Raw genomic sequence first — 18,406 nt, 5'->3', positions numbered from 1 at the left:
ATCGAAAACGACTCCATCGGGAGAGCATCCCAGCCATGGAGCATCAGGGTGTATAATGAACCCGCAGGGTGAATAATTCACATTTTTTAAACTGCAATACTCTGTCACGGCAACTGGCTCCATATCGATTCCTCTCCTCATGTCCTTCGTCATGACAGTCCCTCTCAAAATTCTGTGTGCCAGATTTTCAGAAGATGTATGACAGCGAACATGGCATGCCTCGTGAAAGCGTGTAGATGTGACTCGCATCTTTCTCAGTCGATGCCATTCCTGGCATGAGCTCTGCTCCCGTGTTGCAGCTTCAACCCTGTGGGCCATGTCGAATGACACCTGTAGCGATTTCATATATACATGTTCCTCCTCTGATAACACATAAGCGCATGTGGTTGGCTCAAGCCTATAGCTTTGGATGGGAATAGAAGGTTGGGCAGGGGCGCCTGGGATGTTGATGATGTCCCATAATATATACAAAAAATATATACAAGTCAAACCAAAATATTTTCTCAATAAAATACAATTATTAACTTGTTCATATAAAATAATGACATTTTTTAATGTATCAGATTTGCCTACATTTAAATAAACAAAAAAAATAGAGATGAAAAATCAACATAGTAAGAAAAATAATTTTGCTAAGGTTAAATACATGCTCAGTGATATCTTACAACGATTTCTGAATTTTAGCGCATTTTTTTTCTCTGTAGTGCTGATATGGCAACTAGTAAATACACTAAGTTTCGTCCATAGACAGTAAAAGAGGTTTCGTCATGCTGGCATGTGTGGAAGTATTTAAAACCAGTGTATTACAACTAGCCCCACGTTACGTTGTGCCCCGCACGTTTCATTTCATTTAAATTTTTCTCAAAAACATTTGAGAAGTAGTTATACCCTTTGTGAACAAAGTCACTAAGTTTCAGTCCAATGCGATAACATTAACTAATTACAATTTTCACCGGGTCAAAATGACCCGAACACAACCTGAGGGGTTAATATAGTAAGTACGTTAGCTACTTACCCTCATAGTTGTCGATATAGCTGCCGATGTACATTTTAAATCCTTTTTCCCGCTTGCTGTTGGGAGCAGCACATGATTTTTTTATGAGTCGGTCTACATCATTTACTGTCAGACGAGGTAAGTCCTGAAGACAACGACTATAAAAGAGAGCCATATCTGTCTGTGTATAAACAGGAAGTTGAACCGGAAGTTGATAGCCTAGTACACACGAACCCGGAACTGCGACGTGCATAGAGCCTATAAAGCATTCAGAAACAGCAAATAAAATAAACTCAACCTACTCTTTTTGCTAAACATTAAACTTGAACCGATTACAAAGAGAGCATAAAGTGTGGGAACTGTATTTACGGTAAGTGAAGATCAATTGTTAAAGGAATACAGGACATTATTGGATGGATACTGAGATGCATATTGGAAACAAGCCATCTTATATCAGGGCCACAGCTCAAAAGAAACAGAGTTGAACAGTAACATCAGCGGTATTACCACAGAAAAACAAATCATGCTAAATGAACTAGAGCTGGGCGATATGGTAAAGATTCACGATTCTATTTTTTCAACTTTTAAACCAAGATTATCTAGAAATCAATATCTAGAAATCATCAAATTTATCTAGAAAGTACTCCTTGTATAGCAAACAATGAGTGTGTATATTCATAAACCCCTGCAGATAGACGCACACTCTAGCAGTTCTCGCTGATTAAGGAATAATTTATCATTACAATTCAATTGGCAAAGTTTGTCAAAATGATCAAATGCTGGCTATAGATGCAGAACACTTGAAACACACAGAACAAGGCAATAATTAGGGATCTATCTGAATCATCATAGCAAAAGGAGCAGTGGATATTTGATTCTCCCATATATAACCTCTCCATTGTTTGAAATGAAGCTACCATAACTGTCACGCAACTAACGCTTTTTATGGGTAAAAATATATGAGACCGTTCATCAACATGTGCACGCTGAGGCCAGCTATGGTCTTAAGCCAGAGTATACCAGCATGATGGAGGAAGCTGAGCTACAATCACACTGTATACAATCGTTCTGGGAATATTACCGCTGTCTTTTATATCAGTCTCCGCCATACCACACATGTGCAGCTGATCAGATCGGGAGTGGCATAAAATACGAGCACCATGAATTATTATTCCTCTTCCTTATTCAGCTTTTGGTGGATTTACAACATATCTAACTTTAGCGTTTGCTATATTTCTTTTGTAAAATCTCGATTTCTCAATTATAAAAATACATTTAAAAAAGTGTCAAAATGCAAATTCAAATTAATTGGAAAAATGTGAAAAACTGACCAGCCCTAAATTTAACTAAATGTTGGTTGGATATTCTCCATCTGAATTCACATGCACAGTGATATTCTGATATTAAACAGAATGTGGGCATATTACGATTATTTATATGTAATTTAATTGCCAAAAACTGATTTAGTCAATACTCCGGTTACAAGAAATCTGAACTAGACTGCTGACATGCCTGTATTAATAGGAAGTCTGGATCGTGTAAACGCAATAAATAACATTTTCGGAGGAGATAATTTATACAAAAATTTTAAATATAAATCAATATTAAATCGAATAGTCGATTTTGGAAATATGCAGGTCTGCACACGCCTAACCAGTATGGACCTTAATCGAATAATTATGGTCACAAACAAAAAAGGGACTTACTCAGCATTATGTAATGTTCAGTAACAGCAGTGAGAAAGAAGTGCTCTTCATTCTCACACACACGGACGAAAACACAAGCAAACATTTCGTGACCGTGACAGCCAGTGTGACCTCTACCTGCCCTTCAGCTCGGCAGGCGGCTGACAGAGATGGACACATCTCAACTTTCTTCCCCCTTCTCACTCATGTAGCTGCCAGAGACCACACACACACACACACACACACACACACACACACAGCATGATTTCACACTCATGGTGAAGATCGACGGTGTCAGCCCTTGACGGCAGCGCAATTCCACACCACTGTTATTAACATCAACAAAAACATTAATACACTTAAAAAAAAAAAAAGGTGCCTATAGAAGGTCATCATGCAGTGTCAAAATCCTACTTGCAAAAGGGCTCCAGGATAACGGCTAGAGAACGGCACAGGTTAGGAGGAGTGTACATAAAGATATAAACTTGCCCTCCTCATTGCTGAGAGACTGAGTAGCATTCAGAGCAATATTAAGAAGTGGAAAGCACACGGCACCATTAAAATCGTGCCTAGATTGCTTGGCAGTTGCCAGGATGATATTGATCAGGGAATCTATTTAGAGGTCAAAGGCAACTTTGAAGGATTTGCAAGCCCTCATGGCTGAGACTGATCGGTCTGTGCATGTGATGACAATCTCCTAAGCTTTACACAAATCTGGCCTGTATGGCAGGGTGGTAAGGTAGAAGCCGCTTCTGAAAAAGTGCCACACTAAGACTCGTTTGTACTTTGCAGAAGAAAAAAAAAGAAAAACACTTGGAGGATTCTGATGCCATGCGGCAAAAGGTTTTAAGGTCAGATGTGACAAACAACTATTTGGACAGAACTCCAAGTGCTATATTTGGAGAAAACCAAACACAGAACCTGTGTACCATACCTATTGTGAAGCATGGTGGTGGCAACATTATGTTGAGGGGGTGTTTCTCTTCAGCGGGGACTGGGCAATTGGTCAGGATTGAAGGAAAAATGGATGCTGCCATGTTCACCCAAATTCTTGAGGGATATCAAAAATTGCCCACTCTGTGGACATTTCACCAGAAAACTGTAGCACACAGTGCAATGCAACAATACTTCCAGCTTTGACCACTTGGGGCAGTGTTTCGAATATCGGTAAGCACAGAGCGATTTCAGCAGCAAAACCTTCAACCTACTATTGCTAGTGCGATCAGTCTGCATACGTATTATATTTCAAAATGGGAAACATTCATCCAACAATGCCACTGAACAGTGATAACTACTGTAGACGGCCCTGAGAAAATGTATTGCTGTTTAACATATTTAAATTATATCTGTTGATGCATTACTCTAAATAGAAAGTACAAACAGAAAATACAAATGGAAATAAAAACTAAAATTACAATATAATAATAATCCTGTTCCACAATCCCGGAAACATTCCTTAAGGACAAAGAGCAATTTAATAGGGCAGATTTAATCAGACTGCAATGACAAACTTCCCCAGCTCTAATAGAGACGACCCCTGAAACCTTCCATAATCTCACAATAGCACAGGGTGTGTGGGGTCACATTAACGGGACTGTGTGGCTTGGCAAATTAGATACGCCTAATGAGAAGGGCCTGCAGCACAGAGATGCCAGGACTCCTGAGATATCCTCATCTAGCTCAGCATCACCCATGGTCAAAGAGATGTTGGGAGGACATAACATCTAAAAATAGCTTTCCTGCTTCTATTTATAGAATGCACAGTGTAAAGCCAGTAGATCCATTTCTGTCATGATTACAAATCTACTCTCAGAACTGTTTTTTTTTTTCTTTCCACAATGCTGCCTCTAGCGATAAAGAGCGCCACTTTAATTAACTGGGCAAACAATTAATATCAATATGTTGGCAAGTCTAGGTTCCATTTGTATAAATGTATAAGATTCATACAGTATCTTAAATTAGTATTGTCAGTTTTGATGGCAATGGAATGGGCATCTGTCTGAAGCCAATAAATGTCCAATACAGGACCAAGATTTCTTTTATTGGATGTCAAGTTGTGACCCAACACAGTTAACAAGCATTATTTAAACTTTTTTTAAATGCATAAACTACAGAAAAAGCCTAATTTACCAGCCTAACACATGGAACACACACAGAGCTAAATAGTATTAACCACGATACCAAGAGTCGCTAAATGATAGAACGTGCACCAAAACACAGTAGAGCTTGTTTGAACTCGCAGCTTTTGACAATAACCACAAATGATATGGGATTGGGAAGTGTTTTCTTCTCCCTTTTCGAAGTTGAGAAGCCTATTTATTTTGCTAACAAAACAACACATGATTATATGGTTAAATGTATTTTATAATTTGCATTAAACATCGTTTTTCCCTGCTGTCTGTGATGCAATCAGTAAAGACCTGCAACCCAGCTGAGAAGCACTGCGATAGAGTGAAGTCTTTTCTCAAAATGAATTATCAATGTGAATTATGCATTACCTGGCTCTGTGCAGTTCTTCTCCTCAGTCTCATTGTCTCCTACTGTGGCCATAAGTCTGCGGCCCAGATGATCTTTGGGTGCATCAAACCTCTCCTGAAGCACCAGTCCATGACCTAATGAAGACACACACACACACTTGAGTCGCACATTATTTTTTGAAATACCTTACATAAAATCTGCCCTACAACAGCAAAACGCACTAACTACAACACTGAAACTGAAAAAATGGCTTCCAAGTTATTTGGTTTTACAGTGGATTTTGTAGTTACTGCAATTTTCACACTCCGTTTGCTCTAAATCGTAGCATAGACCGAATTTTAGTCATAACTCAGTATTTACTGCATTTTGTCTTTGCACAGCTGAAAAACCTGGGAGTCAGCTCTCTGCCAACCTAAACTGATGGCGTAAATTTAGGGCGGGGCTACCGTTTTTTTGAAGAATGGTAGACTGTGATCAAGTTTAAATTGGTAGTTCACCCAAAATTGTGTAATAATTTACTCACCTCATATTATTCCCAACACATACGACTTTTTACAGAACACCAAATATGTTTTAATGAATGTAGATTTTCAACAAAACCTTTAGATGACTTGTAAGATGGTGCAAGAGTCACATGGACCACTTTTATGATACTTTTGGGTCCTTAAAGGGATAGTTCACCCAAAAATTATAATTCTCATAATTTACCCACCTCTCAAACTCATATGACTTTCTTCTGCAGAACACAAAAGAAGATATTTTGATGCAAATGGGGCGTTTTTGTTCATGCAGTGCAAGTCGATAGGGTCCAACACTTTCAAGCTCCTAAAAGAACAAAAGGCAAGATAGAAGGTAGACCATAAACCAAGTTTAATTCATATCTTCTGAAGTGAGACAATCGTTTGGAGTGAGAAACAGGAAAAAATCCAACTTTTTTTTTTAACTTTAAATCTTGCCCTCTGCATTCTTCTCGTCACGATTATGATTTCAAGCAGGAATATACTTCATAGCGCTTGACACATGTGCAGAGCACCATCACTTCTGTAGTCATGATTTAAACCAGTCAAGTTGTATGGATTACCTGCTGCCTCTATGCCCTTTTTGGAGCTTGAAAGTGTTTACTTGCATTGTACGGATATAAACATCATATCTTAATCACTGTTCCCAGTGGGTGTTGGACACCATCAGGGCTGTCCCATGTCACCAATCCTAATCGCAGTTTTCATGGACGGGATTTTGAGGCACAGCCGAGGTGCGGAGTGTGTCCAGTATGTGGGCCTCAGTATTGCATCGTTGCTATTTGCAGAAGATGTAGTCCTGTTGTCATCATCAGGCTGTGAACTCCAGCACACACTAGGGCAGGTTGCAGCAGAGTGTGAAGAGGTTGAGATGAGGGTCAGCACCTAGAAATCTGAGGCCATGGTTTCCTGCCGGAATAGGGTGGATTGTCTTCACCACTTGGGAAAGCTGCTTGCTTCCAACCTGTATGAGTCATCTAAGTATATTGGGGATTTGTTTACAAGTGAGGGAATGTTGGAGCATGAGATCAACAGGCAGGTGCAGCGGCTGCAGTAATGGAGGATGTGGAGGTGAATCAAGTACGGTGCAGAAAAATATCATACAGTTTGGACATGACATGAGGGTGAGTAAATAAAAAAATTGTGTGAGCTATTCCTTTAATAAAAGATGTGCACTGTATTGTGGCTAGCACCCCAAGGGGTTTATACTTTGGAAATTCAGAAATTTTGGTGTGAAGGATTGTCATGCATAGGGTTTCTCATAACAGCCGGAGCCTGAACTAGGTCCTCACGTCTCATATATTTTCCCTTTCTATGGGCACCATAATTTCATCATGAGGATTTATAGGGAGGTCCAAAAAAGCATAATCACATTTATCTAATTATGCACATATTAAGGGTAACATTTATTGGACAGTTGGCACTGCAGCTGAACCCATTTGTGTGTGTGTGTGTGTGTGTGTGTGTGTGTGTGTGTGTGTGTGTGTGTGTGTGTGTGTGTGTGTTTATATGCTGTTCCAAACACACATTCTTTGGTAAAACATTAAAGGAGATGTTTGGACACTGTTGATCGTGAGTGAATGATCACAATTCTCAGTTGAATTACCCAATAGTTATCCAAAAATGAAGATTCTGTCATCATGCACTCATGACATGATACACATATTGTATAACAACATTTGAGGAATCAAGACACCTTGATTTCAAACTTTGAACTTTATCTTTTATTTCAACTAAAAGTTCAAATGAAACTGGAAAAAATGAAGGGCATTTAAAATGTGTTGTTCAACTTTTTGAAAGATGGCTTTACAACGGTTGCGAACATCTCTCTGGCAAAGAAGCTTCATCCGTGCATTCTCTACCCGTCGGGTATTTCATTATCCAGGAAAAAATATAATGTGTGAATAAATTAGCTTCGTTACCTCCTTCAGGATATATATATATATATATATATATATATATATATATATATATATATATATATATATATATCGAAAAACTTAAATCAAATACATTTCTAAATTCAAATTGCACTCCAAATGAAACAGCAAATAAATAAATAATAAAGTGAAAAACATTTGTGTTTTTGTATTATTTTACAGGCTGCAGAGTTGTGTTCACAATAAAATGCTCTGTGGAAATAAAGTGAACTGAACTCAAAGCACCTCCTGAACTGAGATGTCTGAGGTCATTTGCAGCACTCATAAAAAATTAAAAATACAAATCGGAAGGCAGAAACAAAGTGTGAGATCCTTAGATGCACGTGTTCCACGAGACTTCACGCCTCTGTATCAGCGCGTCATATATGCCCATATACGGCTTTTCTGTCACCTGTACTTAATAATATAATAAAGAGTGTTTCTTCAAATGTGTGTCTTTGTGTCTACGGGCAAATTATTTGTAATATTAATTTGATAATAATAGTCTAATAATAATATAATAGATTAATGGGAAAACGAGCCAAATATCGTCATGAGATGGTCAAAGGCATCCGCTACTGTCGATCACTCTGACCATCATGATCCCGAGATCATCGTCTGTTTGCTCAACCCGAATTTGTATTTCTCTATATAAATTAACAAAATGTTCAGACAGTCTCTTGCCGTTTGTTCCGACACATTCAGAATCATTACTGCTTTTGCCGGTGTCGCTGCAGCTCGCTTCGTTCGTGCGCTTGTAAAAATTATATTTGAAAGGCTCATTATTGCTGTTTACTATTTCTCTGTAATGTAGAACAGTGTTAGCAATGTTAATGCAAACATTCTTTCTCAGCCCTGGAACTCATTTTTTGATTCTAGTGTTTTTCCTTGATGCCTAAAAACAGCCAATCACCAGCACTTTTAGATTTGGGCACATCTAGCATGCTACATGCTCATCACTGACGTTGACGAGATTATCTCCTTAGGTATCGAAATTTGGTACTGAACGACAAGACATTTTTCGATACTCAATTGTTTAGAGGCAATTCGGTCTGTGCCTAAATGTATAGAACGCGATACAAAGCCCTAGTCACCATCTCCTTTCATTGTACTCATCACACATTTTAGGCGAGAACCATTCCTTAAATGCATGCATGAGATCTTCCACTGGCTACTCTTGCTAATGTATTGTAGGGTACACATTAAATTTTAGAATCAATAGTTAGACAGATATGAATAAATTCCATGCAGAAAATGTACTGCAGCAAAACATTTTTTGCAAGTCAAAATATTCCCACTACCCAACTGAATAAGAACAGAATGACCCACTTACAGCATATGAGAAGCAGAAAAAGTGCCTGTAATGTTGTGTAACAAAGTTTTCTTTATGGAAGGAGGACAGGATACTGAACAATATAAAGCTGATTAAGCAGCACTTTAAAAAGAGATATGTTTAAGAAGAGTCAATTTGTTTTCACACACTTTTGACTCTTCCATGGAATACAAAATGAGATCTTGGGCAGTCTGTCCAGTCACCATTTACTTTCATTGTATGCAAAGAAAACATGCAAAAATGTGAATTGTAACTTTTGGTACCATTCTGCTTAAAGGGGTCATGACATGAATAATCTAATTTTCCTTGATCTTTTGACATATAAGGGGTCATTGTACTATAAAAACATACTGTCAGTTTGTAAGCTTCAGAACTCAAAACTTCCCCCTCACTGCAAAAAGAGCATTTGTTGAAACCAAGCTGGCAAAACAACTCAGTCTCTACTTCCTCAACATTGTGATGTCACACTGTGGTAGACATTTGCATCTGACCGCCTCCACGACAACATATCAATGGCATCAACTTCACCTTATCACTTTCGTGGCCCGCCCAGCAGCGGTGAGCAGTGAGATAGCAAGTAGAGAGCAGATCAGTCAAGAGCAGAGAGCCAATCATAACCGTGGGCATTTACTATCAAGTCTTAAAGGAGCAGCAGCATCAAAACTGAGTGTTTCTGACAGAGAATATATATATATATATATATATATATATATATATATATATATATATATATATATACACCTTTACTAATAATGTAAGTGAACCTCAAGGTACATATTAAAATAATAAAAAAGGCACGTCATGACCCCTTTAACAGCTCACTATATCACTAAAGAAAAGTCACACAGGTTTGAAATAACATAAGGGTGAGTGAGTTATTTTTGTGTTAACAGTTTTTTTTTAAGCCTACACTAATTGCATTACATCTACATACAGATAAATTAAAAGGTGCATTTTACACTCAATTTGGGAAGCACACCCGTATTAGGTGTGATTAAAGGCTCCGTAATCACTGCAGGGGTGCACACCAGATGGACTCCTGACAGGCTTATCAGATATGCCAGCATCCGAAGAGCCATTAAGCACAAAGCATTCAGCATCCTCATCATTTCAATATCATGTGCAGGTAATCTCTTAAGCTGCTTGTAATTTTGACGGAATTAAACTCAACCACACCCACAAGTATTAGTCAGTCATCAGAAGTTGACACTTCATGCTTTGCAAACAACAAGAGCAAGTGAAAAAACACAATAAAAAAAAAATCCACTGTAATGAGAGATGTAATTGCTTCGAAGATGTATTGCCATTACCACAGTGGATTTGATCTATACTCTGTAATGGTAGGGGAGACTAGGGGAATTCCTATATATTGGTAACTATAAAGCTTTAAGTCAAATGTCAAATTACACAACTGCTTGTTTTCTCTAGCAGTGGTTTTGTGTGTTGGTTTCAAAAACAGACTTAAAATAATTGTTAATTTTATCCTCCAAACTAAAATTACAACAGCATCATATTTTGCTATAGCTGTTGGTTAAACAAGACAGCTTAATATAAAACCACACTTGCATTTGTTTCTACTATTTAAATTTGGCTGAATAGCTTATAGTCTGTTTAATGGCAGGTTCCATTGTGACAACTTACAACTTTTTGTCAATGTTTATTCAATGACCAGTGTCTTTTTTACCAGGCTAATAATGGTGGAAATGTTCAGTAGCTTTAGAATGTATTGTACTGTATGTGGCTACACAGAATTGAAAAAGTATGACAACTAGCTAGCCTATCTCTGATCCTCCCTAGATCATCATTTTGATACTGTGGTATCGGGTTGGTTCTCTGTCTGGCACTGATTGCATGTCCTCCAGGATGCCGTTTTACCTCAACATATTAACCTTTATGTACGAGATTGGTATACCCCAATCCATATAACTACCTTGGAGAAATGCCCTCAAATTCCCCCTTCACCTTCTTTCACAGTACCCTTGAGAAAAGTGATGAAACGTCAAGCCGTTTCAAGATCAGACTGTCCACCAGCTAAAGATCAGTGGAGGTGTCAGAGCTCTGGGCATATAACTTATTCCTAAGGGAATCTTTAACGGAATAGTTCAACCGAAAATGAAATTTCTACCATTTAATGCAAACTGATGTGACTTTCATCAGAAGGATTTGTTTTCAAGAATTTTTACACTTTTGATACATGAAAGCAAATAGAGTCCAGGGCTGTCTTCAGATGCAGTACAATAGCTTTGCTTGAGGATCAGAACAAAACAAGTTATTACTGAAAAACTTCCACTCCACCATAGCTCTCACATTTCATTCTCTTTTCTCCCGATTACACAGAAGCATGAATGAGATTTAAAAGCTACCCATTTGGAATACTACATTATAGGCCTATTTAGAAAGAAAACAAAACATAGGACCCATGCAATAATCTGATGCTTTTTTGGTAATTTCTGTAGATTGAGAGTTTCCAATCAAATTTAAATTGTATGGACTTTCTCCTAAACTTTTTTTGTGTTTCACAGAAGAATATATATATATTTATTACAGTAGGTTTGGAAAGACATAAGGGCATGTGCATAAGCAATATGGCCGTCTCTCTTTCTAAGGATTTTGCATTTCCTCACCTAAATAGTGTGAAGATATGTTAAGCATATGGCCACCAGAGCAACGAGTAGGCTTTTGACATTTCAATCTACTGATGCGATGCTGCAGATCGTTGAGTTATTTGTGATTCTCTCTAAATGCGCACAGACAGCAGGAGGTGGGAGCGCTGAATTGACGGCGTGGGCAAGATAGACGGCCTGACTCAGCTGAGCAACCAATCAGATCATTTAGTTCAACTGCAATAGGATATCTGCTAACCAATCATACTTTCCGTTTTAGTAAGGGGAGGGACATTTCTAGCATCTACAATTAAATACTGACGTGCCAGCAATGTCCAGTCGTCATAATTTGCGTTCAATAAATGTGAACAATTATGTATTTAGATACAACTTATGCTATTAAACTTTAACAAAGTTGAGCCTTTTTATTGTGATTTTAAAACATATCAATTTATATTTCTTAGTTAGAAAACAATCAATTTTACTCAACAATCAAAACCTTACTCAAAAGTAGTGCAATCTTTGGGGCATACCATCTCTTCAATGACAAACTGTATAAAGTGATCAAAAGCTCCTAGAATACTCACATCTAATTTTCCACATTTTGACTGTCGTTTATGTTTACTGTAATTTTTTGGAAAGATATTTTTCAAATGTTTCATCAGTGGAACAAACCAATCAAAAGTTTTATTGTTTTATTTATTATCAATTACTTTTATGCTGCCTTTATATGCTTTATGACATTCAGCACTCGCGGATTCACGCCTATCAGTGAATGCCCAGCATGTCTTCACAACAGTGCCATGACATCCCATACCAATGTGAAGTTTGCACAAGTCTCTCGCAGCAATAATGACAACATAGACCTGTATAAGGATAAATATTAGAGGTATTAACTTTTCTATTTTCCAGAATTATTGTTTTTATGAAGCGGGTTTGTAATTTAAAATACAAATACTGTCTATGTGTTAACGTTCGATTTTAGATTATTTGCATAAGCTATCCAGCCCAGAGTGGTTCTCTTTTTCTGTCAGTGTTGTTGTTTGATTCTCTACTACCAATTGATTTAACCTCCAGTTAACGAAATGAATAAATTCCATGTATGTCCATATGTTCTCCCTTATTACCCCAACAGTAATTAGAGGAGCATACTGTTTATTTTGGACTTACAGTGTTTCCTATTCTGCGGATCTGATTTTCCCCACCACTGAATCTCCAGCATCACAACTAAAGACATTATATTTTACTCAAGTTCCAATTTTGCAGTTAGAATAAAGCACGCCTTTCTATTGTGATTAGTTTGCCATGCTCAAAACAATGAATTAATCTTATGAGCTGGTACTTACTCCAAATGACTACATTTGTGCATGTAGTTCCATGGACAAATGCATTTTTGTGACCGTCCTCAGTTTTTCCTCATTTTTAAAATTAACTTGTTGATTGAACTGTTGTATATAAGCAATATCACACTCTTACTATTTGGCCCTAATTCAGCACTGTTGTGATTACCTATGGCACGAGGTCATTGCCGAATCACAGCAGTGCTGATGTAGGGCCATATCACATGAGTGCACTCTTGCTCATGTGGTATTGCATGTGTATATATACACATACATACATACATACATACATACATACATACATACATATACACACACGCACACATATTAGGGCTGTCAATCGATTAACATTTTTAATCGAATTAATTACATGGTGTCCAGATTAATCACGATTAATCGCATATACAATTATTTGCTGAGAGAGCCCCTCATATAACAATAATTCAATATATAATGATGAAATAATTATACATTTATCTTTAAATATTAAAAATATTATATATTATATATAAAATAAAACAATATTCAGATAATTAAAATGAATTACATTCTTGTGGCAGAAGAGTTAATCATTGATAAGACAATACAAAAAGCGGCTTTATATATATATATACAGTGCAAATATATAACTATTACTGCACTTCGCTTTTTCCACATTCTTTTGTGTTTCAGCCTTATTCCAAAATTGATTAAATTCATTATTTTCCTCAAAATTCTACAAACAATACCCCATAATGACAACGTGAAAAGTTTGTTTAAAATCTTTGCAAATGTATTACAAATAAAAAAAAAATCATATGTACATAAGTATTCACAGCCTTTGCCATGACACTCAAAATTGAGCTTGGGTGCATCCTGTTTCCACTGATCATCCTTGAGATGTTTCTACAACTTGATTGGAGTCCACCTGTGGTAAATTCAGTTGATTGGACATGATTTGGAAAGGCACACACCTGTGTATATAAGGTCCCACAGTTAACAGTGCATGTCAGAGCACAAACCAAGCCATGAAGTCCAAGGAATTGTCTGTAGACCTCCGAGACAGGATTGTATCGAGGCACAGATCTGGGGAAGGGTACAGAAAAATGTCTGCAGCATTGAAGGTGCCAATGAGCATAGTGGCCTCCATCATCTGTAAATGGAAGTTTGGAACCACCAGGACTCTTCCTAGAGCTGGCCGCTGGGCCAAACTGAGCGATCGGGGGAGAAGGGCCTTAGTCAGGGAGGTGACCAAGAACCTGATGGTCACTCTGACAGAGCTCCAGCATTTATCTGTGGAGAGAGGAGAACCTTCCAGAAGAACAACCATCTCTGCAGCACTCCACCAATCAGGCCTGTATGGTAGAGTGGCCAGACGGAAGCCACTCCTCAGTAAATGGCACATGACAGCCCGACTGGAGTTTACCAAAAGGCACCTGAAGGCAAAGCATCATGTCTGGGGGAAACCAGGCACCGCTCATCACCTGGCCAACACCATCCCTACAGTGAATCATGGTGGTGGCAGCATCATGCTGTGGGGATGTTTTTAGAGGCAGGAACTGGGAGGCTAGTCAGGATCAAGGGAAAGATGAATGCAGCAATGTACAGAGACATCCTTGATGAAAACCTGCTCCAGAGCGCTCTGGACCTCACACTGGGGCGAGGGGTCGTTGTCCTGTTGGAAGATGAACCTAAGCACACAGCCAAGATAACAGTGAGTGGCTACGGGACATCTCTGTGAATGTCCTTGAGTGGCCCAGCCAGAGCTCAGACTTGAACCCGATTGAACATCTCTGGACAGATCTGAAAATGGCTGTGTACCGATGCTCCCCATTCAACCTGATGGAGATTGAGAGGTCCTGCAAAGAAGTATGGGAGAAACTGCCCAAAAATAGGTGAGCCAAGCTTCTGGCATCATACACAAAAAGACTTGAGGCTGTAATTGGTGCCAAAGGTGCTTCAACAAAGTATTGAGCAAAGGCTGTGAATACTTACGTACATGTGATTTGTTTTTTTTTGTGATTTCAAACAAACTTCTTTCACGATTTCATTATGGGGTATTGTTTGTAGAATTGAGGAAAATAATTAATTTAATCCATTTTGGAATAAGGCTGTAACATAACGAAATGTAGAAAAAGTGAAGCACTGTGAATACTTTCCGGATGCACTGTATATTACATATTACAGGAGCGACTGAGATGATGGAGTGAATGTAATGATTTGATGTGTGTGTATATGTGTGTGCAGCAGGCCTACAGCACAGACAGTCTGCACTGATCCTCAGAATTAAAAACTTCCCCACAGCGATTTAGCCTTCTGACTGTCCTGCCTGGTGCCTCATCCCAAATTCTCATCAGCTGTCTCAGTCCTTGAAGGCTGAGCCCAACAAACACACACATACACACTGCTGGAGAGTTCAGACCATTTACAGGATTGCAGTCTGAAAGGCAGCACGAGCTACTGAGCTGTTATCTGTAAACACCACAGTAAACAACACATTAGCAGTTCCTAAGTGTGCAGTAATTTGTTTTAAATGAATAGTTCACCTAAAAATAAAATGATCTCATTTACTTCCCATCATGCCTCCCAGATGTGTATTACTTTGTAACTTTTATAAAATAAATTAATAAAACTCCATTGGTTAAATCTATGTTTTCAGAAGCGATACGATAAGTGTGGGTGAGAAACGGATCAATAATGAAGTCCTTTTTTACAATAAATCTCCACTTTCAGAATGTGAAAGTGGAGATTTATAGTGAAATATTGATTGGTTTCTCACACACACCTATCATATTGGTTCTGAAGATGCATATTTAACCACTGGAGCCTTATAGATTACTTTTATGCTGCCTTTGTGGTTTTTGGAGCTTCAAAGTTCTGGTCACCATTTATTTGCATTAAAAAGGACCTACAGAGCTGAAATACTCTTCGTTTGTGTTCAGCAGATGAATTAACATTATACATATCTGAGATGAGAGGGTGAGTAAACGATGAGAGAATTTTCATTTTAGGGTGAATTAACCCTTTAAAACTGAAACAGGTGTATTGGTTTATTATTTTAATATAAAAAAAGCTTGTAGCAAGTCAATTAATTTAAATAGATATATGAATACAGCATACGGTTTTTAGTTATATACTGTACATAGGTGGAAATCGCGGGGGGTCGGGGGGGTCAGGACCCCCCCCTATCTGAGGGTTGTTCCCCCCTAAAAAATCATAAAAATTTGTGTATTGTAAATAATATAATGATATATTCTTAAAATAATTGTTTAAGAAATAAAATACAAATGCAAACGGGGCAACAACAAAAAAAAAACTTGGTGTCCCCTTCAAAAATTGCTCTTGAGAATTGTTGTCCCCCCCAAAATTTTGATGAAATTTTCGCCCCTGATACTGTACACAATCAGAGCAGTAGAGGTCACATTCTTGTGAAATTAGATCGCGAGTCTTCTCAGTGTCTCGTTTGGAAGCGTCCTCCATAGGTCGCATTTGTCGACCGCATACGTCATCGAGGCTGTCTCGTTTCAGAAAAGGGAGGACACTTCGAACACAGCCTTCTTTCACGGCAATTCGGAGGAGCATGAGGTGTATCCTTCGTGGGCACTCACAACCAACAATTCTTTGCAACAACGGAAATTTCTAAAAAAAAAAAAAAATGACGCCAATTTGCCCGTAAACATGATGTTCAAACGCAAGGAATGTTAATTCCCAGTTGAAGTACCTCAGTAGATGGGTGCAGAGTACATATTATGTATAATTATATTAATATATAATTAAAATAAAGCATTACTCAATCTGCTCCTGTAAAATCTATTTTATTTTCTCTTTACATCATTATTACTCTCCTAAATTATACCTCACACATTCCCTTCCAAAGGGACTTTGTTCCCTTCTCACTCAAAGCGCTCGCGCTTGTTAAAGAGTGGCGTGCTGTCATAGCAACATGTTTGTCCCGTTTGTCCTATGAAGTCCGTCTCGTTTAAACGAGACTTGTTTAAATGTGGATACTCGGTATACTGCAGCCTTCAAAGGACGCGTCCTACCTAACATGCAGCCTTCGAAACGAGACACAGCCATTGTCGGTAGCTTGACACCACCCATCAGATCGCTTGACTCCACCCATCAGATCGCTTGACTCCACCCATCAGATCGCTTGACTCCGCCTCAGACACACATAACTCCGCCCCTGGGAGCTCGCTTCAAACTCGGACAGCTGGGAGTGGGCTTGTCATACAATGCAACGGAGCATTAAATTATAATCACATCGTTACAGACAAACACAGGGACTGTTTGTGCATAACACAATATTTGTAAATGGATAAATAGATGAGAATTAGCCCGGTTTGTTTTTCTCACTGCGGCATTGTTTGTTCAGCACAAATGAGACTGCTGAATATAGCCTGTCTGTGTCTCTACATCTAAGGGGCCGTTCACACCGAACACGTTTTTCCATCCGTCTGCGCTGTTTTTCAATTGGCATGATGGACCGTTGCGTCGCGTTTTTCGGACGCCGTGTCAGGAGAAAATTAACATCAACTTGTTAAAAACAACAAACAAAAAAAGCGCGTGCGTACTGTTCGTTTCATCGCGCGGTGTCTAGCTTTTTGACGCAATTGTGCGTTTGGTTTGAACGACCCCTCACCATTCCAACCGAAACATCTTCCCACAAAATAGCCCTCAGAATAAGGGATGATAAGGCGAAGCAGCTGCCAGCCACCCTTCCGTGCTCCAAAATCTTGTATTATTTAAATCTCGTCGCGACGTCCCAATTCTCCAAAATGGGAGAGAAACGATAGTCCCATTCGCAGAAGGCTCTGTATTTACACCATTGTGAATAATTCAACGTCTGACGCCCCCCAAAAAAGACAAGTGTATTTTGTTGACTTATTATCGTATTTATAATGCACTATAAATAATAGCATAATGTATCATAATTGCCAGTGCACGAGGCACTATAACAAACCACATCACCCACATCAAAATATACAGGACATTACTTATTCCCACTCACCTGTTTTTGTGAGCAACGCTGAAAAGCTCCACGCCACGAACAAGACGCTGCATACGAAGCACACCTGCACGAACAGCATTTCTCTCCTTTTGCGAACTTTAAAGATTTTGGTGATCATGCTCTTTTTAGATATTGTACTGCAGCTCTGCTCCAGCTCCATGGTTGATAGTGCCGAATGTTGAGTCATTTTAGTGTGTGCAATTCACCTCTGAATCGAAACCACACAGATGGCCGTAACGGTAGGAAATCGGCCGGATTTGGTCAGTCTCGGGATGAGGTCCTCCTCATTTCCAGCGCGCGGATGCAGTGGAGCGCGCGGCGTGCATGTGTCTGTGTGTGAGCTTCAGTCCCAGGTGCATCCACGCGCTCGTTCAGATGTTGTATTATTAAAGCAACCCCTGCGAATTGTGTCCTGCTGCGAGAAGAATGCTATTTATAATTAGTTGAAATGCACTGAACATATTATGCTTCACTGTTGACTGGTTATAATGAGCCTAAAACCCACATTTTCTTTTAGATTAAGGAATGTCCCTGCTTGCACCCCTT

The 18,406-nt window shown here is 38.7% G+C and overlaps 1 protein-coding gene across 1 annotated transcript in view; it reads right to left on the bottom strand.

Moving 5' to 3' along the window:
* Nucleotides 1-18,031, bottom strand: part of LOC127657117 (sodium/potassium/calcium exchanger 4-like) — an 85,334-nt gene extending 67,303 nt beyond the window's left edge. The window contains exons 1-2 of the mRNA XM_052145771.1: nucleotides 17,861-18,031; nucleotides 5,178-5,291 (exon numbers count right to left, since the gene is read on the bottom strand). Coding sequence (XP_052001731.1) covers nucleotides 5,178-5,291; nucleotides 17,861-18,020 — 274 coding nt within the window. The 5' untranslated portion in view covers nucleotides 18,021-18,031. The remainder of the gene's footprint in view (nucleotides 1-5,177; nucleotides 5,292-17,860) is intronic.
* Between the last annotated feature and the right edge of the window lie 375 nt (nucleotides 18,032-18,406).

Source organism: Xyrauchen texanus, chromosome 16 (assembly GCF_025860055.1).
Source record: "Xyrauchen texanus isolate HMW12.3.18 chromosome 16, RBS_HiC_50CHRs, whole genome shotgun sequence".
Taxonomy (NCBI): domain Eukaryota; kingdom Metazoa; phylum Chordata; class Actinopteri; order Cypriniformes; family Catostomidae; genus Xyrauchen; species Xyrauchen texanus.
The sequence above is the reverse complement of the archived record's forward strand: the minus strand, read 5'-3'. Positions and strand labels throughout refer to the sequence as shown.